The following is a 26,566-nucleotide window of genomic DNA, read 5'->3' on the forward strand; positions in this document are numbered from 1 at the left end:
TCACGGGCCCAGCCGCTCTGCGGCATGTGGGATCTTCCCGGACCGGGGCACGAACCCGTGTCCTCTGCATCGGCAGGCAGACTCTCAACCACTGCACCACCAGGGAAGCCCCAAAGATTACATCCTTTAAGAGAAGAGGTCATACCTCTTACAGGTGTTTTCCCAATTTGATCAGTGTTTTTCAGTGTCATTCATGACTCAGTCCTTTCTGACAAAAATCAAAATATAGCTACTAGCTATTGGTGCATACTGTTGAATATTACGAGAGTAGAAGACTGAAGATAGGTTACTCAGTGATTGAAACAGATTATGACCTGACTTGGAAAAGCTATAATACAGGGAAAAAACTGATCTGGAACCAATAATTCATAATATGTAAACACTACACATTATTATTAGGCTTTTTCTTTCTATACACACTTAATGTGTTTTCCAACCAATCCTGTTCAGGCAAGCTTGGAATAACGGAGTTGTTACTTGCTTTTGTGCCCACGGCGGGTCTTCGAGAAATGACCGAATGATCAACGGGGAAGGGTCTGTTTCACGTCTGGTTCTCTTTGTTCATCTTGAGTCCTCCCCGGCAATCCTCCATGCTGTGCCGCTGGAAGCCAGGTACCTAAACATATGAAATCTGACCTCAATTTTAAATCCATCATCAAATCAACTTGCTCTAGCTTGCAGGTGGATCCGCTGCTCTCCTATGTTGCAAGATACATGGGCTTTGTTATTGCTGCGTTCTTCAGAATCAGAATAGTCTTCGGTTGGCTTCTGGAGGTGGAAATTATATTCTGGATGATTGAAATTGCTTGCTATTTAACTGTCAGATGGATGGGTATGCCGAATTTTTTGAAGGAGAGCAAAGCAAGTATCCAATGGACTGCTACTGCCTTAACGTGACTTATCACGGATCACTACCTGTTTATTGAATCAAAGTGTTTATTTTTATAACTATTTTATAAGGCATGGTATATGGTTAAGAGTAAAATCATTGCTTGGAAAGCTTCTTCATTTCTGACATCCTTCAATTCTCTTTCAAGATCAGAGAGAACTTCCCACTCTGCAGAAAGTATTATTTATTGATGTGGGATAAATTTTCTCTAAGAACAAGCCAGGACTACTTAATCTGAGCAGTACTGAGCATAGGAACCGAACGGCTTGAATAACAAAACATATCAAAATGCGAATCAACACTGTCAGATGCAAGCTTTTAAGAACTTTAATTGATGTAATTATCATTAGTATGCAATACGTCTTACAACAAATGTAGATACAATGAGATCAAATATCAAAGAAGTTGCAAGTTTTTCCATCTTGAAATGACGTTGGCTAACTCACCCCAAAAAAGCAATCTGGCATTGGTCTCTTGGTTAGCACTATTACCAATATCAACTAGCACTTTAAAATCAAAGTTGAAATGGTACATTCATTTGCCAAAAAGAGAGAAAAGGCAAAGAAGGTGAATCCACGTGCAAATTAGCATCTGGCCCAGTTGCAAAATTCATTTCCCAGATGCGAGGGATTGAACCATGCACGCTTGCAAGCAAGATAAAGGGCAAACAGATGACAGTAAACCAAAATCAGCTCCACAAAGAACTCAGAAAACTTTGGGATGGTAAAGGCCAGGTCTACTGCTGTTAGCGTTCAGGTATCCATATGTGTTACCCTAACTCAATAGTCTGTGAGACCTATGTCCTGGGCCATCCTTTCATTCAGGGATGGAAACCATCCTTCATGGTCCCAGGAGTCAGGCGGCGGCACTGGGGGTTAGCTTGGAGTTGTAACAGCTGTCTGTATCTAGTTACTATACAGCTGTCGTTTCATAGATTTAAGTAAAAACAACACATCAAACAAGAAACTGAGATCACGTATACATTTATGTAATACTTAAAATGTCTATAAATATTTTTCTCCAGAAATTGAAAACACTGTAGACATGATTTCATTAATCCTCACAACACATTTGTGAGGTAGCATGGGGTGAGGTCCATAGGACAGCATCACGCCCGACTAAGAAATGAAGACACAGACGTCCAGGGAGGGCAGGAGACTTCACTGGGGCCACGGTAAAAGAAAACAAACTTGAACCCCACTCTGTCATTTGCAATCTGTGACCTAGAAGAGGCTGCTGGCCTCTCTCCTGCTCTGACATTCTCTCTAATGCATTATGACTAGTCCGGTCCCTGGAGAGTACATGGTTGTTTTAGACCAACTGGAACCATTTCCCTTAAGTAGGCTTGAACAGACTCGCTCCCTGAGGTAAAGGACGTCAGTTATTGGCATATATTTCAGGTGTGTGTGTGTGTGTGTGTGTGTGTGTGTGTGAGTGTGAGTGTGCTAAGCCATGTTTGTTGAATGCAGTTGTTAACATTTTTGGCCAACTCAAAAACAGAAAAATGCACTTGGCAAAATAAGGTTCAACCCATCGGTATTTTACACTAACATAACAAGGAGTGTTAGTTTATGGGAGGCTGTCACCTTGCTGAATGCGTCTGCTGTAGGTCCAGATCGCTCTCTTTACCCTAAGGATCCGGAAATTAATAAGAGCAACCAACCCATCAAGCGCTCTTGTACAACAGCAGCCTTGGTAGGGAAAGATGCTAGCTGAGTCAGGATTCCCTGGGAAGAGGCTGGTCCCTCTCACCCAGTATTTATGACTGAGCAACACCCAGAAGACCACCTCTCCAAAGGTGCTTCACGGACGTTTTGTCAACACATCTGTGGCCGAGGGAGGAAAAAAACATATGGAATGTCCTGTCGTTGTTGAATTGTCCTTTGCCGAACTGAAAGCCTATAAAGGGGGTGAGGGTAGGAAAGAGGGATCATTACTCAGGCCAAGCATGGTCAGAAGGGGTACCCTTGGTCATTCCTGGCCATTTTTCTGAGAATGTCCATTTTCTTTGTCCAATTTCTTTCAGAGCGGGGGATTGGCACATCATGGAAAGTGTCACCGGCCCTAATGTCTCTGCCACCAGAGAAGTTTAGCCCAGCACGGTAGCGGCTGTTTTCATGTCAGTACTTTTGCTGGGCCACAGTGAGTGACAGGAGGAGTTGAGGGTCAAGTTTCTGGAAACTAAACAGAGTCATGGCAGCAGGTCCAAGTTTAGAAATAAAATATGATGCAGTTTCAAGTTCTTTATGATAGCATAGGATACCATGACACATTCTGAAACAGAACCCAATGTATATTTTCTACGCTATGAAATCAGGACTAAAATGCTGGCTGCTAATACACAGGTGTTTCAGGAGGACAGGGTTAGAGCCATGAAATAAAGCTATCTAGAAAACACACAGAAATAAAAAGGCAACCATGCATAGCAAAAACAACCCATCCGCCAACACTAAATACTTTTGAGATAAAAATTGAGCGAATCGTTTCATTTAGGTAAAAGTAAAAACTATCCCTAACCTGGGGCGTCTTGTTTTGTCGCAACGAGCATCACAATAAATTAGGGTTTCTCACACTCGGCACTATTGACCTTTGGGGCCAGATAACTCTTAGTTGGGGTAGGCTATTCTGTACATCGTGGGATGTTTAGTGCCTCCATGGCCTCTACCCAGTGGTAGCACCCCCAGATTGTGACACTCAGAAAGTATCACCAGGCATTTTCAAATGTTCCCTGGATGGGGGAGGGGAAGCACAATTACCTGCTGTGAGAAGCACTGCTGGAAACGGATGCCCACAAGATGATCAGCTCTTTCTCAAAATTCGTGATGCAGGATTTGAAAACTAGGTACCCAGGGGTGTCCATTTATCAAACAGCAGAATTAGTAAGGTAAACATTTGGGAAAAATGAACGGATTAATCACTGTGTCTGTACGGAAAAGCCTCACTGAGCAACCGCAGACAAACTAGTGCCTTTAAAAAATTAACAGCAACAAGAACAACAACAAGAACAACCAGTTTACAGCCTTTATCGAACAGACAGTAAGGCGGTGAACCAGTTGCTTTGGGGGTAGAAAGCAAGGAGTCTACAGGCTCCTTCAGGCAGTGGATGTCTCTGACAGTTACTGAGGGCAGCTCTTACCTTCCCTAATGAGGTACGCGGTGTATGTTACACGCCCCTTCCCTCCCACCCTCCTCAACGCCCCCATTGCACACTCACTTCACACGTCTCTCCCTTTCTTTTCTACAGCTAAACTCATCTCACAGTCTTCTCCTGTGGAACCGCTGAAAGCTTGTGGGCTGGGGTCCCAGCTGCGGTTGACTAGAACGGGCATCCTCAGCAGAGACAGGTGTCCTGGAGGGGAGGCCAGGTAGCAGGCAGGCTGAGATCTGACAGCAGCCTGCTACTCTGCCCCTTGGCCAGCTGGCCTCCCCCAGGGCACCTTCTAGGTTCCTCTTTCCTTAATTAGGCAGCTAAGAAACTGGCATCCAGCTAGCAGAGCCGAGCAGGTGTCCTGTGGGACACAACCAGATAAATTGAGATTAAAAAGGAATCTGAGAAACCCCTGCTTCCTTACCTGCAGGGCAAACTCCTCCCAGCACTCATCGCCTTTCCCCTCATCGAGACTGAATGTAATCTCCTAAAGAAAAGTTTAAGAAATACCACACACTGAAAGTTCCCCTAAAAGGAACCCTTGACGACACAACTTGATCCCTCTTCCTGTTTCTTCTCGCAGTGGGACCTGCGCTGGGTACAGACACCTCCACCGTGGCGTCCGGCCTGGACGGCGTAGGGTTGGCCCGTGTCAGCTGCATGTCAGACTCCACTCACTTTTAAATAATTTTCTTTCTTTCTTTTTTTTTTTGGTACCAGAAAGGGGAAGTTGTAGCAGCCAGAGGAGAGGGAGGAAAACAAAACAACCAAACCAACAAAACAGGGCTTAGGGTGGTCGCTCAATGCACATCAGGTACTTGTTATTAATTCTACTGGATAAGCACTGATAAATAAAGACAGTTACTCCTCATCTCAGGCCACCTTCCTTGGTTAGGAGTCATCGTACAGAGGATTGTTGTAGTTCCCCCAGGACCCGTAGTCGTGGTCGTCCAAGAGCCTTCCGTAGGAGGAATGCCTGGTGGGAAGGAGAAGAGGGGTGTGGTTATTTGGAGAAGTTGCCCATCTGTGGACAGCCCCGTGCCCTGGGGCCTGAACCGGGGAGAGGAGACACAATTCTTCACTAGGACACCCCTCGGTAGCAGACGCACCAAGCCGGGAGGCCCCCGTCCGCAGACACCTTGTAAGTTATGACTGATCCACTGGGAGCCCAACTGGCGCCTTCTGTCGAGATCCGCTGGGTCCTTGTCTCTCTCCTTGACCTCCAATGCTGGAGGAGGAAGAGGCCCCTTTTCCATGGCTATTTAATAAGAAGTAATGGGAAAGGGAAGGTTGCATTCCTGGCATTTTGGCTTAGGTCCTGGACTTCATTTTCCCTGAAATGATAACGACACAACCAGAACCGCTGTTGCTCTCACCACGCCCTCCTGACCTTTATATAATGTTTTATAAGTTACAAGTTCTTCTATGTTCCGTGTTCACTTGATCCTCAGAATAAAACCATGGGCCAGGTATTGTTCATCCTTATTTCTCCGATGAGGAAAATGGGGCTCAGAGATGTTAACTGACATGCCCAAAGTCACCCAGCTGAGCTATGAGTCGAACCCTCACCTCCGGGATCTGAAGCCAGTTCTCTGAGCTCAGCTCCCTGGAGTCTGCTTAGCACCTTAGCTCAACGGCAATATGGGTTTATCCGGCTTTGCTGGCTCATTCTGGCAACCTGTTCCACGATTAATGTTATTTCAAAAAGAAACTGAAATCAGATGCTTAGCACTCTTCCGTGTGAAGCCTTTAAGTGGCCCGTCATCCCACACAGAGTCAAAGCCAAAGTCACTACGATGGTTTGCAAAGCCCTGCAGGGTCTGGCTCCTGTCACTTTTCTGAGCAAATCAGCTACTATGCCAGTGCCTTTTGCTCGGTTCCAACCACACCGGCCTCTTTGCTCTCTCCTCTCATGCCTGACACACTCTTGCCTCAGGGTCTTCGCACTTACTGTTCCCTCAGCTTGGAGCAATTGTCCTCCAGATCTCCACATAGCTCATTCCCTCATTTCCTTACATCTGCCCAAATGTCACCTTCTCAGGGAAGCCTTCCTTAGGAGCTCTATTTAAACTTGCCCCTCCCCGCCCAAAGCACTCCCTGCTTAATTTTTCTCATGGCACTCACCACCTTCTAACATGCGATACAATTTACGTATTTATTTTGTGACTGCCTCTCTCCTCAAATTAGACTATACATACGGATTATTTGCCTGTTTTGTTTGTTCTTGCCTCTATCTCCAGCACCTAGAGGAGTAAGTCCTCGATAAATGTTTGTGGCAGAAACAGTGATAGGAAAAAATACATCCTGAACGTCCAATCTGTTCACAAGGTGGGAGCTTCCTGGAAATGATTATGGCATTTTAAGAATAAAACCAATGACAGGATTTGGAGAACACCACAAAATGAGCATCTGGTGCCTCTGAGGTTCAGGCTAGCTTGTGAATTTTGACACCTCGCCACTGGAAATCAGGTAGGCTATCTATAGTACAGATGAACATACCCACTCCCCCTAACTTTCTTCTCAGCTAGATATGAAAATTAAACAAAATGAAAATACAGCCCGAGAGGCACAAAAAGCTTTTGCTATATACTTCTATCTGTTGCTAAAATAAGCGCTGTCACTCTTCTAAGCTTATTTACATCTGTCAGGTAGTTGCAAAGAGATGCTTGACGTGCTGGCTTCAGACTCCTAGCTTTCAAAATTCTGATTTCAGTCCCGAGGGCTGGCTCAGTTGACCCAGTCTATACACCTGGAAACTTCCACAAAATAGTCTGTTTTCCCTGAAGACCCACACTCATTTCTGTGGGTGTAAGAAGGAAAGAGGTCACAAATAACACACCACTGATCTACTGATTGGCAGGAATAGGGGAGGGCAGTGTTGGTAAATGAGGTCCCGCCCATCCATCGCCAACACTTCCCCCACACCTAAAACCTCCAATTCCAATCAAATTCTTTAATAGGAGGGTTGAGAAATGGAAGTTATAGACTGAACAAGTAGAAACCTAGGGATTACAAGACTGGAGCTGGGCCTAAGTTTCAGCATGACTTACTGTGACAAGTCTGGCCAAAAGGGACCCAATAAGTACCTTCTTTTATTGATAGGATACCCTGTCTCACCGCTGTGTGCTTTCTCACAGCATTTTTATATCTATCATATAATTTGATTCTCATAAAATGTCAGTTGAGCCTACAGATGTATGTCCTTGAATATATTTTTAACTCCCTGTTTCTTCATCTATAAAATGGAGAAACAAAAAAATTGCGTTAGGATTGGTGGGTGGATTAAATGAGGTAATGCATATAAAAGACCTGGCACGTAGTAAATGCACAATAAATGTTGCCCAATATTGCTTTTTAATTTTTATTATAATGAAACTTACACAAGCGCATGACAGATCTGCAAATAGAAAAGGATACTGAGTGAAAAGTGCGCCTCCCTCACTTTCTCCAGGAACTCCTGAAACTATGCCCCAGGCAGAGTTATAAAACCAGCTTCTTATATTATAACTTAAAAAAAATTATTACCATGCGAGAGTGGGGTTAGAGGATTAAACATCTTCTGGGCGTCAGGTCTTACTGCTCGTGGTTATTGTAGGCAAGACTATTTGATCAGAGCTATACCTGAATCTGCTGTATTATAAGAGATGTCTACTACACACACACTAGTAAAATAAAGGAGAAAGATGGAGCCTTCATTTTTCTTTGTCTTCTCATTTGAATGGACTGTGAGTTGAGCAAAATACTGATAAATGAGGGAAGCAAAGCAAGAAATAGAGATAAACCATGTTTGGGAGTATACTGAACCTGCAGGGCATGTTTTAATGTAATAATGAGCCTAAACGAGAAGAATTGGGTGTGCTGGGATTCAAGCCAGGTTTGGATAAATCCTGTAATACCGTGGAAAGAGGAAGACAAACACATTTTGTGTGTGAGTGTGTGTGTGTGAGATAAGAAGAGAATCATTAGTGATCACTTTAAACTATCTCTCTTGGTCAGAACCTCTTAAATCATGGCATGTTTTAGATGGAAATGGGGGAATTTTTCAGATTGGCATTTGTCAGGTCTAAAGTGGTGAAAAAGCTCCCACTCTCGGGGCTTCCCTGGTGGTTCAGTGGTTGAGAATCCGCCTGCCAATGCAAGGGACACAGGTTCGAGCCCTGGCCCGGGAAGATCCCACATGCCGCGGAGCAACTAAGCCCGTGTGCTACAACTACTGAGCCTGAGCTCTAGAGCCCGCAAGCCTCAACTACTGAGCCCATGTGCCACAACTACTGAAGCCCACGCACCTAGAGCCCGTGCTCCGCAACAAAGAGTAGCCCCCCGCTCACCACAACTAGAGAAAAGCCTGCACACAGCAACGAAGACACAACGCAGCCAAAAATAAATAAATAAATAAATAAACAAAAAACCCCTCCCACTCTCAAGATTAAGAAGGTGGGGCTCGGCCCAAGGGATCTGGAAGACTGTCACTGTGACGTACTGGGAGAGGTGGTACTAAAACGAAGGCCTGTTGGCTCTGTACTGCAAGGCTGCTGCGTTTAATTTCAATCTTAAGAGCACTCTGTATGAATGACATCCTCGTCATGTCAAGGCAGTTTCATTTACTCCATTTCTTCATAAAGACCGCACCCAGCAAGCCAGCATAGCTAAGTTTTCCATTTGCTGTGCATTGGCTTCCTTAGACAGTAAACCTTCTGGGGGCAGACTACGTCTTACTTTGCTTCTCATTTTCTGAATGTCTGATATGTTGCTCTTAATGTGATGGTACTTTTATAAATACTTGATAATAACTGCTTACATCCAGTAGCATATAAACAGTACACGGAGTAAAGGCACAGAGTTTACTTTGTCAATACCAGCGGGGATTAGCATGGCCTGTGGCAATTCATTGTGCAATATAACCATGGCAAAGCGAAAATACCTTATTAAAGAACAGAAAGGGCCAAAGCCACCATTTTAACCTTAAAGATAGGAAGAGGGAAGAGAACTACCACTAAATTTCTCCCGTGTGATGACATGGCTTTGAAGCACTCAGTATAGGCCCACCGTCCTTGTAAATCAATGACACTGTGCTTACTGTCACTATTGTTCTACTGCGTGGGATGATTTAGTTAGCTAAAAGCAGAACCTGAGGGGACAAAATAGGGAATGATTTCTGTGAAGCCCTTGCCTCACTGCTTCCTTCTCAAGTGGTTTTGCTCTGACAAAGCAACACTCCCCACTCCCTGCAGTCACAACTGGTGATGCTTTGTTGGTGACAACTGGTAAATGTGGTGTGACATTTATGGTTTGAGGCCTTCTCCACAACTGTGAAAAGGTACCTATTTTAAGATAGCTATAGCATCAATACTTAATGGAACTCAACGCTCTTTGAAAATGAATGAGGTGTTTAACTTTTTTCTGTGTTGAGACAAACATATTTTAGAAAACACCTTCTTTACAAGGGTCCACCCCGGTTCCCCAGCAGGTCTCCAACTCTGTTTATTACTACTCCTTCCAAAGTCCTCTCCTCTCTAGTAAAGTGAGTCTTGCCATTCAATCACTGGTGCTTATTATGTGCTAAGAAGGAGAGTTATAAAGATGAATAAGATATGGCTTAGTGCTGGGAAAACACAACTGAACTTGCAGCTCCTTGGTCATTAGCCATTAGGCCTTAGATTCTTAATCATCCATTAGCAAAGCTAGTTTGGTGCAGCTGTCACTGGCTCCTTTGTTTTCGCTGGTGGCTTTCTTTTTCTGATTGTCATTTCCCTGCCTGGCTCCTTTCATTTATTCATTGAAAAGTTATCATTGATCAGTCCTTATTTTGGGATTTGGGGAATACTTCAGTGAAGTAAGAGACAGAAATCCCTGTCCTAAGGGGGCTTACATTCGAATGGGGGAAGACACAATAAACAAGACATGAAAAATAATATGGCAGTTGGTAATAAGTACAATAGAGGAAAATAAAGGAAGGAAGGGGAATGAGGGGTTCCATATGGGAAGTGGGGATTATAATTTTGAATATGGTGATCGGGAAAGTCTCACGAAGATGTCATTTGAGCAGACACATAAAGGAGATGTGGATGAGCCATGGGGATGCCTGAGGCAGGCCCTACAGACAGAGAGAACAGCATGTGCAAAGGCTCTGGGGCAGAAGCAAACAACACATCTGTGTGGTAGCTACTGACCTATAATTAAAAAAAACTTTCTATATTGGGATGGTTTTAGATTTACAGAAAAATTGCAAAGATAGTACAAAGAATTCCCATGAGCCCTTCACCCAACTTCCCTTGACGTTAACATCTGACATAACCATGGCCCATTAGTCAACACTAAGAAATTAACATTGTGAGCTACCAATGTGAAGCTAAGAAATCTGTGACCATTAGTGGTGAATTTATCTGCCCACAGTTAACCACTGCAAGTTAGTGGCAACAGTTAGAGTATCATAATTCAGTATCTTTAAATAATCACCTTTACTTTGAAGGGGCAGGTAACATTTATTTTATATTTTAATATCATACTGGCAGACCCTCATCACAGAAGAGGCCTGCACGTCGGAACACCTGCCTATTTGTCAACAAGTTCAGAGTCACGAGATAACTAGGGGAAATCTATGGTTTAACAGATTCCCATCGCTTCCCCTTCTCTAAACCTAGTTTCTCCTGATCTGGAATAAACCAACACGGCTGCCGCACCCCAAACTTTCTTACCCAGAATCATTCACTCAGCCAGCAAGTATCTATAAAGCAACTCTTATATGTCAGGTATTGCCAGGGGCTCTCTGACCTTCTAGTGGAGGAGACTGGCAGTGGATGCAATGATTCCAGTACAGGGAAGTGAATGGTACGAAGGCGGCATGGGCAGCATGAAACTCACTGTGGAGAGGGTGAGGGTGGGAGCTTCCCAGAGAAGATCTCTTTTGAGCTAGACAACTTGGAATTAGCCAGATAAGAAAGAGGTGAACCAAACACCTCTGGCCAGGGATCAGCACGTTCAAAAAAAACAAAGGCACGAAACAGCAGAGCGTTATACCTGGGAAACTTTAGAGCCAAGTGTGTTTGGAGTGTTGGGAGGAAAGGGTAGAGTGGGGTTACTCGAAGTCTGATCCTTCGACCAGCGGTACTGGCATCACCCGTGAGCTGGTGAGAGCTGCCACTGCATGGGCCCCACCCTGACACACTGAGTCAGAACTTATGGGGCTGAGACCCAGGAAACTGTGTTTTTAACAAGCTTGTCCACTGGTTCTTTTTTCTTTTTTTAAATAAATTTATTTATTTTATTTATTTATTTTTGGCTGCTTTGGTTCTTCGTTGCTGTGCGGGGCTTTCTCTAGTTGTGGCGAGCAGGGGCTACTCTTTGGTGTGGTGCGTGGGCTCCTTATTGCGATGGCTTCTATTGTTGTGGAGCACAGGCTCTAGGCACGTGGGCTCAGTAGTTGTGGCTAGCGGGCTCTAGAGCGCAGGTTCAGTAGTTGTGGCGCACGGGCTTAGTTGCTCCGCGGCATGTGGGATCTTCCCGGACCAGGGCTCGAACCCGTGTCCCCTGCATTGGCAGGTGGATTCTTAACCACCGCGCCACCAGGGAAGTCCTCGCCCATTGGTTCTTATGCACATTGAAGTCTTGAGAATCACTGAGGTAGAGAATCAAGTCAACTAGACCTACAGAACGCCAGAAGCTGACCGGAAAAGGTCATCCTGTAGCTAGCAAACACTGGAAGATCTCAGACTTCATGGCTGGCTCTTTATGGGCCTAGTTTTTCAACCTTACAACAACCAGGAAGAATCCAGTTGTCGAAAATGTCATCACTAGAAAGACTTCAAGCAAAACAGGTGACTTCTACAAAGATGTCTTAAGGGCCAGGCCCTGTTGTGTCTACAAATCAAGATCACATTTATTTTTGTGAAGGGAACAGCCGTGTTGTCTGTCTGGGCTACCAGCACACGTAATTATAGCAGCATCCACGTTGCTGGCGATAGCAGATATGGTCTCCTGCCCGGGAGATTATCTCGTGGCTGAACAGTTTTGAGCCAACTTAAACAAAACAGAACTGACTTACCTCATTCTTCAATCATCACTAATTAAAGACAACCTTCTGCTAGAGGCAGGCGGGGCTTTTGCTTTCTTTTGCCCTGGAATAGAGATTTCTCACAGATAGCTTCTATTAATGAATGTATAATGTGGGTGCCACTTCCCAGGCGTTTAGAAAAAGCACAATTGAAATTGCCAAGATGGAACATGGAAGTCTGCACGTCAACAGGTAATTAGAAAACGGAGCTTCTGTGCTGTCTTCCTCCTCCTCCACCTCTCCTCTCTCCTTTGAATCCCTGACGCCTACGGAACGGGGCTGCTGGTGGCTACAGTTTACTGAGCACCTAAGTAGGAAGCGCATGATAATTACAACGAGGACAGCAGTTGGCCCTTCCATGGCCCTCACTTCAACCCCGGAACTGCGTGTTTACCTGTATCGTAGTTTAATCCTCATAACAAGCCTGAGTTAGGTATTAGTATTCTAGTCCTATTTTACAACAAGGAAAGTGAGCGCAGAGTGATTAATGAACTTGCCCTAGAGTCCATATTCTTTACCATGTTATACAGTCTTTCCAGGTCATCTACATTCATTACTCCACTTCATCTTCAAGACAACCTTGAAAGATAGGTGTTATCAGCTCTATTTTTGCAGGTGAAGGATCAGGGAGATTATAAATTTGCCCAAAGCCACCTAACTAGTAAGTAGAAGGGTCAGTATCGAACCTGATTGCAAAGCCCACGTACCTCCCTCCACCCCACATTGTTGCTGGCTACAGTGCGGGGGTGGACAGTAGAAAAGAGCCTTAGGTTCTGGGCAGTTCATTTTTATAAATTGCATCCAAAAGCGGCTTAGGTTAGAATGCCCTTTTTCTGGTGGTGAGGCTGCCCTTTCAAGCGGATCTTCTTTTGCCTTTGCCGGGACATCGGCTGGGCCTGGGGTGATAGGGCGTGGTTGCAGGCCAGAAGCTAATGGTTCCCTCATGGGCTGTGATTTCAGTCACTTGCTGCTCCAGCCAAGTGAGCTAAAAAAACCACAGACAACATACCTCTGTCATGTTATTGTTCTCAGAAATGTGGGACAATAGGAATGGAGGAAATTTCCAGCCAAGGCAAAACTCAACCTTAGGTACACACACACACACACACACACACACACACACACACACGCATGCACAGTTGTCAATTGAGCCAAGTGTATTTTTGATGAATGATTAGTGGGGCTTTCCAAGAATCTGGCAAAATAACACTTGAAGGGGTTTTAGCACAGCCTTGAGATGCATGAGAGCTATGAACCTCCTTATGTTATCATTTTTCCAAAATAATTACCAGAGCAGCAGAAAGAGGTTTTCCTTAGGGGGTTTCTAAACAGGGGTCTGATCACTTTATCCATCCTTAAGTTTGTAGTGCCAAAGATAAATAACAATCTTATACTTACGCCATGGGGGCCTTTCTACATTAAGAGGGAGGAATTACATTACACAGGAGAGAAACAACGACTAGTTCAATTTAATCATTCACTGAATTTATCTAGTGTTGAGAATGCTTGGAGAAAAAATAGAACTTTTTTAATTTTTTAAATTTAAATTAAAAAATTTTTTAATTTAAAATTTAAATAATTTTTAAAATTTTAGAATTAAATTTTATTTAATTCTTTTAAATTTAAAAATGTTTTAAATTTTTAAGTAAAATGTTATACAATTTTAATCAGCACTCATTAGAACCAATTTTAATGGCATGCTAACAAAATTTTTCCAAACCCAGTAAGTTCTGAGATGGCAGAACTGTGTCTCATGACTGATGTGACCCCATTGCTTAGAAGAGTTCCTGGCACATGGCTAATGCTCAGTAACTATCTATTGATCAGCTGTCCCACTGGCGTTCCTTCCAGCTGACCACTTTGATGATGATGACGATGATGGCAGTGCTATGTACTTGGGAAGCAGCATCCGTTAATCCTTCCAACGATGCTACCAAGTAGTTAAAATTACGGTCCTCATCTTACAGAGGAGGGAAGTGAGGGATAGTGAAGCTCTGTTACATGCCCAGGTGATGGTAGAACCTGCTAGAAAGTGGTAGGGCTGAGATTGGAACTGAGATCTCCCTGCTCCTGGAGTCTGAGTTCTTAGTCACTGTTCTAGTCTGCCCGTCTATCATCAGTGGTAGGCTTCAGGTGGTGAAGTTGAGTTCTTGCCTGGAGTCAAGAAGAAGAGTCCTGAGGTTATTTTAACATCATTTCTGGCAAGTGTGTGGCGAGAGGGAAGTGTTTCTATTTTGTTCCATACTCTCTGGAGGCATTTTTGGTGACACAGCCCTTTGGAACTCACCACTGGTGATTCCAGAATGTCTCTAAAATTTCTCTGTAAGTTCCTTTCTTTGAGTCCCACCCAGAATCTCCCAAACACAAAGAGAAACTCTGTTACAAAGTGGGAATGAGGTACCCAGACTAGTTCATAAAAGCCAATTTAACTAATAATTAAAATACAGTGATAAACTAGTAATTAAGCCAGATGGAAAAGGGTAGCATTCAGTAAGCTATAATTCATAAAACTGTTTGATGCTCAAGGAAATATAGACTTAATGAAGAGAAAGATTGTTTTTTTAATTTGAAGACCACTGGATCCTTTCATAAAGGCTTTTAGACACAGGTAATGCTAGCACTTTAATTCCGATTTCTCTTTGAAACCTGGCTTTCCTGTTCTTTGTACCTTAGATAGGGGTGATATTACAAGGCACTCTCATACTTGACACCAGTCATTAGATTGATTTTGTTCATGTGTAGAACAAAAGATGGAGGGAGATAAAAGGGAAGGGGGAGGGGAGGGTTCCCCACTGGGCGCTGGTCTGGGCTGGGGTGACCGGAGGAGATGAGAGGGGGCAGCAGAGGGGATGTGTGTGTAGAGATGAGAAACTAAATACGTGAGCTCCACGTGGGGAACCAGGACACGCCTCTTGAAGGAGAAGCACAGCTGTGATGAGAAAAGGTCAAGAGTGTGCCTGTGTGCACAACTGTGCCTGTGTGATTGTGTGTTCTTACGTTCAGTTGTGCATTTATTCCATTTATCGAGCATCTTCTTTAGGCCAGCCCTGTGCTCACAGATAAAGTCTGGGTCCTCAGGCAGTTTACATTTTTGTGGGGAAAAGAGACAAAAGACAAGCAAACAAGCATATAAAAAAAACCAAATAAAATCACATACAGTGAAAACAGCCAGGATGAAACTAATTGAGGCACTAGGAGAATAAATAACAAAGGCACCAAACTGGAAGGGAAGTCTCCTGGAGAATGTGACTCGAAAGCCATGTATGAGGAAGAACTAGAAGAAGAACATTTCAGGGAGAGGGACCAACAAGAACCAAGGGCCTGGAGAGACAAAGTACCTGGTGAGTTCTAAGAACTGGATGGAAAGCCAGTGTGACTGCAGCTCAGTGGTTAACAGGGAGAGAAATGTGTGATGAGCAAGAAGACGTGGCAGGGTGGGTCCATGAAGGAACTCACGCCAAGCTGGAGGGTCAGTTTAATTCTAAGGGCAGGGGGAAAGCCACTGGGGGCGTTTGAGGGAGGGAGTGACAGGTCGAAGGAGCTTCCACAAAGTTGGGCTTGGCTGTTGGGAGGAGAACGCATTGGGGGGTCAGGGACCAGTTGTGCTCATCACGGTGGCATGCGTCCTCCTGTCCCTGTTATAGGCACTGGGCAGACTGGGGAACCAGACAGCCACTTGCCTTTTGGCATTTTACAGCTGATAGGACACTCAGTGTGAGTAACGTGGTTTTTGAGAGTTTTGATTTTACAGACGGTAGACGACAGAAGTGGAGGACTCACAGGGTACTGCAACTTTCTCTTTGGCTAAAGAAAGTAAAAACTCAACTACCATCTGTGATCACATTCTTTTCATAAGAGAAAGGATATTTTAAAACCCAAACTATAAGGATATAATCTCGGGAGGAAAAGACCCAATTTTGTAGAAAACACTACGCTTTCCTTGTAGTTTCAACATTTTGCTTTAGAAGCGGTGAGAACCTCCTTCCAGGCTGGGTACACACTCCCACATCAGTGTTCAGAACATCAGTGCTTTGGAACCACTGAGCCTGCCTATCTCGCCCATTTCACAGGTGAGACAAAGTGAGGCTCAGGAGGCATGTGGCTTTCTCAGGGTGATGATGTGAGTTAAGGGCAGAGGGCCAAGGCCCCAGTCCCCTCACTCCAGGTGCATTCTCCTTCCATTACATCATCACGCTGTATAGTCCGGATGATTTCTTCTGCTTTGCCAACTTTCAGATACTGCCCCATCTATTCCTGCCCAGGGTGCAGTATGCTGGCCATTTTCACTTCCCTGCCAAGATTTCTGAGAGCTGAGATACTTATGAAGAAACCAGAACTCAGCAAAACAGCTCACAGCCCAGAGCCTGATAAAAAGGAATTCCATTCTTTATAAAGAAGAGGAGGGTGGTGTCTTACCTGATCTTTAGATAGGCTGCAACTCCGAACACCAGCAACACCACAGCAATGACTGTCACTGTAATGGCGGCGATGCTGCCTGGGAAGGAGAAGAGGCACAGAAAGAAGATGAAGGAAGGGTGTTCATTCCAGATCATTCTGCAATGCGAAACCCAGGAGCTTAATTCTGTTATCAAAATGCTTCTCAGGCTAGGCTAAGTTCGGTAAATGGCCAATATTTATGAAGACCTTTTGGCTGGCCCTGAGTTCAGAAAACAGTTCACAGTAATATTTGATCATTTTTTTAAGAATGCCACCGATCTGTTGCTGCTGCTGCTGCCGTCTGCAGGGGTAGTGGATTTAAAATCTCCTGAAGTACTATTTTCTTCTTTCACGTGCTTTAGCTTGTCTTTCTAGCATTTGCAAAATATTGGAAGACCTAGGATGCTTAGTCAAGGGTCATGACAAAATAATGCTTTTGATTTTTTGATAAAACAGAAACACAGCGCTATGTCAGTAGTGTCCACTTCAAAAGGGTCATCTTGGTAGGAGATGCACTAATTTTAATGATGCCATCAAATCAAAGCATTTTAAAAGAACACCTCTTTGGGTCATGTGTCCAGTTTTCAGCCCTGAAAGGTGAATCTGATTTTGTAGAGGATAAAGTCAAGTTTGGTGTATAAAATAAGGTCAAGTCTGGTAGGTAACGCTATGTTTTGTTTGTAGAAATAACCAGGTACAATTATAAAGTAACATGAAGGTTTTATTGTGTAGTTTAAAATCTGTTTCCAAAGGCAACTATTAATGGGCAGTTAAAAAACAAAAAACAAAAAACCCTTTGAGCACACAGCCTTGTAAGAATAACCATACTGCTTCCAGAGATTACTACTTTGGGGCACAATGCTCCTTTTGTGTGAGTTGGTGGCTAATAATGTATATATTTCAGTTTTATTTCACCTCAGAAATACCAAGAATCAATTGGGCTTTTGTCTCCTCATTGTTAAAGTGACCTTTTGGCATTAAAATTGGTACTAGGGATCCCATTTACTCGTTCAGGCCACTGAGAAATTATTTTTTACTTCAACAAATGAATGGGACTCTTAAACACATTGGAAAAAGCATCAGATCTGGAGTCTGAATATGCGGATTCAAGTGTGCTTCTATCATTAGCTGTCTGACTATGGGCTAATTACTTAACCCTGTGGACCCATCCACCACTCACCTGCTGTGACAGAAAAAGAAGAGCTGTTCTACCTGCCCACATAATTTGAAGAAAATTAAATGAGGTGCCCTGTGCACCAAGCTAAAGTCCTATCCAGATATACCTTCCTGGACCAGTGCCCATCTTTCATGAACTACATCGCAAAGGTGATGGATCTGTCCCACATTTTTGGAGATTTACTATTTGTGGATGATTTTGCCACTTCTCCTTCTATTTTTTTCCCCCCTCTCTTATGAAGGGCTTTTGTATATTGTTCTTCTCATTAGCCCTTCCACCAAAGGAATTAGAGCAGAGCTAAGAAGCAAATGAGTCTACTCATTAACTCTTTGGTAACTCCCGCAAAGGTTTGGGTGAAAGAAGGCCACAGGAGACATGCATGCCCCCGCTGGTTATAATTTCTAAAAGGCCAAGGAGGTATTGCTAACATTGAGACTAAGACCAGAACTTGATGTGTCTACACAGACCGACCATAATGTACCATTTTAGAGCTTCCACACTTCTGGACACTCACACGCCCATCTCTTTGCTCCTAGAGTCCTTTAGGGCCAGATTGGTATAATTATCAGTACAGTTCTCTTTCCTTTTTACTATTGTCAAGGTAGAATTATGGCACCGAACACTCAAATATGAAGACTGGATCAAGTAGAGAAAGTTTGAGGTCAGTCCCCTTATGGATAACCTCTACTCTGCACTCAGCTTCTCAGCCTCCAAACTGCGCTGAAATTAGAACAATTCAAAGTTCACTGAAGCCTCTTAACAGCTCTTTTAAGAGCTTGTGAAATGAGGATTATTACTGCAAGGTAAGGTGATGGGGGTATTTCAAGATTCAAAAAGGTACACTGATTGCAATTAGGAGCTTTGAAAACTGACCTTTAAATTTAATTTCCTCCTTTCAAAAAAATGGGAGGAGAGAAAGAATATAGTTGATTTCTCTATAAGACCCTTCCTTCTTGCCCCAGGATACATTTAATTTAGGAAATCATAGGTTTGTCCTTCAAAGTTTCTTCCCTAACTCTAGGCAGTTGGATCTCCTCCAACTCTGCGATTTACTGGATATATTTAAACACCACCTCTACTGAAGATAAAACAGGCAGTTCCCCAACTCAAGTGCTGTTTTTTTTTTTTTTTTTTTTTAAACAGAAAGTAGTAGAATGACCGGCTTCCTCTCCATGTGACTGATGGCTGTCTGTCTCTGGGTGTAGACCAGTCTTCAAACAGGGCTCTTCAAGGCCACCCTTCTTGTTCACAAAGGACAGCCAGGCAACAAGAGATGGAATTAGCAGGTGATTCCCCCCGTGGGCCCTTGAGGGCAGCTGAGCGAAGGGGCGTTTCTGAGGGTTCATATTGCCCCAAAGGAGGCCAAAACGTGTGAGGTGAAATAGATGGTACTTAAATATTCGGGCCACCTCCTTAACGATTCTGCCACCCACCAGCTCTTCTCAGAGGGTGCCACCATGGGGGCAAGGGTCTTCTGGAACTAGAAGGGCTTCATCAGGCCCCCAGCCTGGGAGGGCTTGTGTCCTAAGCTCGCTTTCACCTCCAGGGCAGCTGCAGCTGCCCCCCTCCGAAGCAGCCGGGAAGTTCATGCTGGGAAGTTCGACGCCATCGCGGTTTGAGCATCTGAGGGGTTTGCTGAGCTGACAGTAGCCGAGGGTAGCAGGACTTTATGCGGGAACCCAAAAGGCCTGATTTCCTCCTTGTGAAAACAAATGCCATTTCCCCCGGAGTTCTGTTTAAAGTAAACTGGATACTTCATGACCCTTTTTTCCCCCTTAGATTCCATATATATGTGTTAGTATACAGTATTTGTTTTTCTCTGGGATAAGGAGGGTGGGAGGGAGGGAGACGCAAGAGGGAAGAGATATGGGAACATATGTATATGTATAACTGATTCACTTTGTTATAAAGCAAAAACTAACACACCATTGTAAAGCAATTATACTCCGATAAAGATGTTAAAAAGAAAAAAAAAATACAACAGGGTATTGCTTTTATCTGTATTTTCATTAGCATTCAGTCAACTCAAAAAATGTATTAATTAATTAATGACTGCATTTTGTGTGTGTCAGTCATAGGATGGGTTATTACTATAATAGCAGAAATTAAAAATATAAGGAAATAAAAAATAAAGTAAACTGGAATTCCCCTTCTCGTACTTCGTCTTTCGAGGCAGGGCAGGGAGAGGAAAGATGAGGAAGGTGTGGCTAGGGCAGGGAAGCTCTGCCCTATGAGGAAGGTGTGTACACTGGGTGGGCAGTGCCCTGGGGATGGGGGATGGGGAGGTGGCTGGCATTTCTGTCTTCCTCATCTTCCCTGTTGGCACGTGTGAGTTTCAGACTGGGTGTGATTCACGCTGTGAAGCCCTGGAACCAGAAGAAATTAAGAGAGAACCGGAGGAAATTTATGTATTTTCTAAGCCGAGATGCTAGAATATTCCACCGTGCCAACACGTTCTGCCTGACCAGAGAGCCACGAGCCGAAGCCTCCCTGAAGTCTGGGTCTCTCTGACGGCGTTTCTCAGGGGGCCATTTCCCCACTTTCATAACAGCTCAGAACAAAAAAACAGAACAGGCTAGAGAATGATCTGTTCTACACTTGTGGGTGGTGACTTCGGTCTGGTGCTGGGCCAAGAACTTTACAGCTCCCAGCTCATTGAATTCTCTTTATGAGATGAAGAGAATGATTCCCATTATATGGACGAGCAAGTTAAGGCTCAGAGAGATTGAAGAACTTGATTCAGGTCTTATAAGCTGGTAAATGATTAAGCTGTCATTTGAACCCAGGACTATATCCTAGGTTTTGCATGTCTAATCATTCATATACTGGTGACATCCCTGGCCCTTTTCTCAGCTTGGCCAGCTCCTACACTTTCTTTATGACAACGAAATAGCAACCCTTCTGGGAAGCTTTCCTGACACCCCCAAGCAAGCTGTAGTGTTGTTGTGTGTTCTCAGCTCATTGTGTCTGCTTCTCTTAAACACTGTGATGTATTTTTGAGCTTCCCCAGACAGATTCTAATCATATTCATCTTGCATCCTATCCCCCTTCTCCCTGAACTCTCCGCACTGGGCACAGTCTCTAGCCCACAGTGGGTATTTAAATTATTTTTTTTAATGTTGAATGATTAAATGTAATACTCGCAAAAAAAATAAAAAAGATAACTGGCAGTTTCTGAGACCAGTCACTGTGCTAAGAAGGTCCCCAAGCAGCAGCCTCTCCACCTGTCCATCGTGGAACCCCTGCTCCAGGTCCTACCTCGGCATCTACTCCTATGACTCTACAGCTACGGTCCAACTGCCCCAGTGTGTGCTTGCGAGTCCCCATGGACGACTGAGCTGGAGGAGAGTTATTTTAGGACTCTCTGTCTGAATAAAGTCAGAAAATATCCTTGAAGTAACCAGCACAAAATCCCAGAAGCCCACGCTTCTGGTTGGACCTGGTCAGACTACCCAAGGGAGAGGGTTTCCCTGGAGGGCATCACTTGCCCTGCTTCGACTCTGTTCTGTGCCCGTGCAGTCCTGGAACAAACGATGACATCATTTACAGGCTCTCTCCGCCGCCCCCAACACCTGCCTCTCTTTACTACGCTTCGGCTAGTCCTTCGCAGACACAGGACGTCCTCCACACTAGAAGGGACTCTGCTCCTGTCCAGACTACCTCCGCATCACTTGTCCTACTTGTCCTAAAGGTGTCCTCCTGTCTTCCTGGGCTTAGCAATGTTCCCAAACCTCAAATGTTCCCCTGGGGACTCTTCTCATTGAGGGATTTTTCCCCCCATTTTAAACATGAAAGAAACGTTTCATCTGACCTCTTTGGCAGGATACTTGCCAATCATATCCAAAAATGAGAATATTAGGATGTGATAGGATGAACTCGAACGACCTCCGAAAGAGCGAGCTTTCCTAGGCTCTTTAAAAAAGTTGTTATTGCTCTGAGAGAGCCGGGGACAGGGGAGGTGACGGTGGGGTGTTCTCAGGATGATAAAAGAAGGTGAGTGTCTTGCTGCTATCTGTGGATGACTTCCGAACTACATCTCATTGGGAATTCATCAGTCAGGCTTGTTTAGAATGCACGTGTAAATGCTTTGACCAAGTTCCTGGGTATGCTTGTGTGTGTCTGATCTATTTTGAGAAGTCTTTAACAAAACCTCTGGACTGTTTTTCAATGTTCTTACTCTTTTCTTTCCTCTTTCCCGTCTAGAGAATAGGTAAGAAATGGAAAATAGGAGCAGGTGGCCACTTCAGAGAGCGTGGTGGCTTCTTCAGTCAAGGTCACCAAGAGGAAAGGAACATTCTGTCTCAGAGGAATTCTTCCTCTTTGAACGCATGTGTCTGCGGGACTTCCCTGGTGGCGCAGTGGTTGAGAGTCCACCTGCCGATGCAGGGGACGCAAGTTTGTGCCCTGGTCTGGGAAGATCCCACATGCCGCGGAGCGGCTGGGCCCGTGAGCCATGGCCGCTGAGCCTGCGCATCCGGAGCCTGTGCTCCGCAACGGGAGAGGCCACAACAGTGAGAGGCCTGCGTACTGCAAAAAAAAAAAAAAAAAAAAAAAAGCCAGAGTAGGGAAGAGGTGGGAATGAAGATGTTCTCTAGAGGATGGGCTGAACTTGGACAGAGAGCAATGAAATTTTTAGGCAAGAACCAGCTAGATGGAGGTACATATATACAATGGAATATTACTCAGCCATAAAAAAGAATGAAATTGGGCCATTTGTAGAGACCTGGATGGACCTAGAGACTGTCATACAGAGTGAAGTAAGTCAGAAAGAGAAAAACAAATACCATATCCTAACACATGTATATGGAATCTAAAAAAAAAAAAAAGGTTATGAAGAACCTAGGGACAGGGCAGGAATAATAAAGACACAGATGTAGAGAATGGACTTGAGGACACGGGTTGGGGGGAAGGGTAAGCTGGGACAAAGTGAGAGAGTGACATGGATATATATATATATACTACCAAACGTAAAATAGCTAGCTAGTGGGAAGCAGCTGCACAGCACAGGGAGATCAGCTGGGTGCTTTGTGACCACCTAGAGGGGTGGGATAGGGAGGGTGGGAGGAAGACGCAAGAGGGAGGGGATATGGGGATATATGTATATGTATAGCTGATTCACTTTGTTATACTGGAAAAACTAACACACCATTGTAAAGCAATTATACTCCAGTAAAGGTGTTAAAAGAAAGAATAAAGGACATTAAAAAGAAAAAAAAAAAAACTAATTCTTCTGAAAGTGTAGCTATTTGTTAAATTGAACTTTATAAGTAGTTATGATGCAAAATTAAAACTCCTTTATAAGGCATACAGTTTGCATGCAAATATGATACAGAACTGTTTTTTTTTTTTTTTTTTTTTTTTTTTTTTTTTTGCGGTATGCGGGCCTCTCACTGTTGTGGCCTCTCCCGTTTTGGAGCACAGGCTCCGGATGCGCAGGCTCAGCGGCCATGGCTCACGGGCTCAGCCGCTCCGCGGCATGTGGGATCTTCCCGGACCGGGGCACGAACCTGTGTCCCCTGCATCGGCAGGCGGACTCTCGACCACTGCGCCACCAGGGAAGCCCAATACAGAACTGTTTTTAATTAGCACAATCCAAGCTTGTCTCCGTGTTAGTCCTTCTCTCTGCTGCCCCATCCCCTCAAATCTTTAAATCATTAAAGTACTGCTTAATCATTTCTTCACACAGTGGCAGAGGTAAACTTTATTAAAATTAGTCAAATATGACCACAATTGGAATCTTTTACTTCATGTTTATACTATTTCTCAAAAGCTAGTTAGTTTGCCGGATTGGTCAGTGGACAGACTTGGGATTCAAACCTTGGGCAGGATCCCTAATATCTATACTTTTCCACTTCCTGTCATCAGAAGCCCTGGTTTGGGGACTGGCTTTGCTTTTATCTAAAAGCATTTTACCTACTTGGGTAGCATATAGTTAAAAATGTATACTAGAAACACAAATCTCTGTTGAGATAATAAAAGATTTGCATTCACCCAAGCAAGTGTGTGTTTCTTTTTTCTTCATTTCTCTCTCCTGCAGGCACATCAGCTGTACTTGAAGAATGCAGGGAGCCCAGGTTTGTAATCAATGCCAAACGGGGCACACAAGTCGGCACAGTTCCCGGTTACCATGGTTTTAAAATTTCCTTACTTCACTTACAATCACAATCTTTCCCAACACAAATGAAGCCTCGTTCCCACCTGGAATTTTTTATAACTACCTGTTTAGGTCGCCCAACCCCAGCTCTCCTTTGACACCTGTAATGTAAACTAGGCTGGGTTTCTAAGAATAGCAAACAGTGCCCCTCATCCCCTTTCCCTATAGCATCCTGACAAGCTGATGTCCACACAGCAGCTTCCCATCAACGTCACGTCAGGGAGCATTCCTCTCATTCAGTGCTCTCCAGACCAAAAGGAGCCCAGGGGGAGTAAGGATTCTTCCCGAAACAGGGGTGACCCCTACATCTGTATGCTATTAACAGACTCTCCTTAAAGACTGAATTCAGTCTTGGTTTAACAACATTTCTCAGGGGACAGCTCTAGTATTGTGCCAAGAACAGTAATAAAAGCATTAAGAAAAACAATCGTGGTCATAAAAGTCTCAGCAGCCTTCCTTTACTGCAGTTCCCTGTGCCAGGCACTGAGTGAGGCAGAGCGGGGTAGGTATCTCCACTGAGGAGTTTAGCAAAAGCAGTTAACAAAAATCTATTCAACCGGTTAGTATGCAGAAATGGGATTCAACCTCTGAGGCTGGATTCCCCAAACTTATGCTTCTCTACTTTCTGTGACCGGAAGACCCGGCGTGAAGACTGGCTTTATACATGCACTAGCGGAACAGTCTTGGGCAAGTCGCTTTACTCCTTTGCGCCTCTATGGCCTCATTTGTGCCCCTATCTCTACCTGTAAAGTGAGAATTCGTTCAATCATTCACACAACTGATGTTTATTGTTTACTACGTGCCCAACTTTGATGAATCGCTTGCTTCCTCTCAGAGTGCTTTTACTAATTAAACAGTGTATTTAAAATGCTTTGTCCATCATGAAGTGCATTACAAAGGTCTCAGTCTCTGGGCATCTCTTATCCATAAAAACTCTGAAGCCGGGAAGAAACTTGAATCCAGAAAAGATCGGAGTCAACCCTAGTATTCGAAATGACTGCGGATCTCAAGCTCAAGTTTTGCTTCCAGCCTGATCATGACCAATGGAATAATGTAATTTTACTGTTGAAAGGAAATTAAGAAGGTTCATTGCCTCTAACCCCTTCATTTTACAGATGATAACATAGAAATTAAGAGATTTGGTTGAGATCAGACTCCATCAGTGGCAGAGCTGGGACTAGATACCTTTGAATTCCGGGTTTGCCTTCTTTAAAATTTTCTACCTCTTGGTCTTATCCCAAGTAAAAGCCTTAAGGCACTGATAGCTGAGGCAATAAACAAAGACAAGACCCCATCTTCTATGTCACGACAATGTTTTCAAAATTCAAACATCTCTATACCACTCTCATGATTTTTGCCATGTCCACATCACTGATACTATTATTTTCTTAATATCTGTCTTTTTTTTTTTTTTTTTGGTGGTACGCGGGGCCTCTCACTGCTGTGGCCTCTCCCGTTGTGGAGCACAGGCTCCGGACGCGCAGGCTCAGCGGCCATGGCTCACGGGCCCAGCCGCTTCGCGGCATGTGGGATCTTCCCGGACCGGGGCACGAACCCGTGTCCCCTGCATCGGCAGGCGGATTCTCAACCACTGCGCCACCAGGGAAGCCCTAATATCTGTCTTTAAATTAAATTATTTTTCTTTAGATACTGACTACATATAGCCACACCCTAAGCAATGATAGCTATGAAATCATGAGTTTGATGTGCTATTTTAGTTTTTTTTTCAAATTCATACTGAAACAAAAACATAGATTTATTAGAATGAAAAAGCTTCATCCTCTTGCATACTACCTGTGTAGGGACTTAAATCATACTTTTGGGAACACTGCTCCCACGAACCAAATTTTCACAAAGAAACTCGGGGTGAGATGCTGGATTGGGGGTAGATCACAGCTCTCAGATCCCCTGGAGGCGGCCAGGAAGAATGGAGGGCAGAGAGTCGGGGTCATCAGGGCCAGTGTCAACACCTGTCACTACTTTAGGGAACGTGGCAGCTTCATGAATACTGCTTCTTGGTGGAGGCCAAAACAGGGGAAATGTGGCACAGAAGGGACAGCTGTCCTGACTTACCCAACCCCCGGGGGAGCAGTGCAGACATGAACAGAGACTGTATTTCTAAGACCATGATGCTAACTAAGCCCTGATGATTGTCCCTAAACATGCTTCGTGTCAGTTTCCGCTTCTCATTCTTTCCTGCAGGGCAGCGTCACAGTGCCTGGCTTTATAAGCCTATCCTAACTCTTTGAAAGTTACCTTATATAATAAATGTAATTCAGCCTGGGCTGAATTATAACCTGTTCCGGGCTGAGAGAACCACACCTTGACATGAGTGGGGATCTCAGCTCTGAGTCAGACCTACCCTAGACTTCTTGAGGGATGGAGAGACAGTGTTGGAGAGATTTCTGGGGAATAATTAAAAAAAAAAAAGATCAGAGAATCCCCTCTACTGTTTGTCCTGGATGAGGAGAAGTCTCCTTCTCCTCTGGTGAAAATTCTGATCTATAGTGTGAGTGGGTGAGCAGTATCATGTTAGGTCATCAAATCCTTTGACTGAAGGACAAAGATATTTCTATTCAGGAGTCAAATCAGAAAGAGGGAAAGAAATCCTGACATCTCTCTGCTATCGGAGTATCTTTAATGCAATTAGCCTTGAGAGTATCAAAAAGATACTGGAGGGCTTCCCTGGTGGCGCAGTGGTTGAGAGTCCG

General features: G+C 44.2%; 1 protein-coding gene across 1 annotated transcript in view; it reads right to left on the reverse strand.

The window, feature by feature from the left end:
• Nucleotides 1-1,198: 1,198 nt before the first annotated feature.
• PARM1 (prostate androgen-regulated mucin-like protein 1) overlaps nucleotides 1,199-26,566 on the reverse strand; it is a 100,815-nt gene continuing 75,447 nt past the window's right edge. The window contains exons 3-4 of the mRNA XM_033406524.2: nucleotides 16,504-16,582; nucleotides 1,199-5,013 (exon numbers count right to left, since the gene is read on the reverse strand). Coding sequence (XP_033262415.1) covers nucleotides 4,929-5,013; nucleotides 16,504-16,582 — 164 coding nt within the window. The 3' untranslated portion in view covers nucleotides 1,199-4,928. The remainder of the gene's footprint in view (nucleotides 5,014-16,503; nucleotides 16,583-26,566) is intronic.

Source organism: Orcinus orca, chromosome 4, assembly GCF_937001465.1.
Source record: "Orcinus orca chromosome 4, mOrcOrc1.1, whole genome shotgun sequence".
Lineage (NCBI taxonomy): Eukaryota > Metazoa > Chordata > Mammalia > Artiodactyla > Delphinidae > Orcinus > Orcinus orca.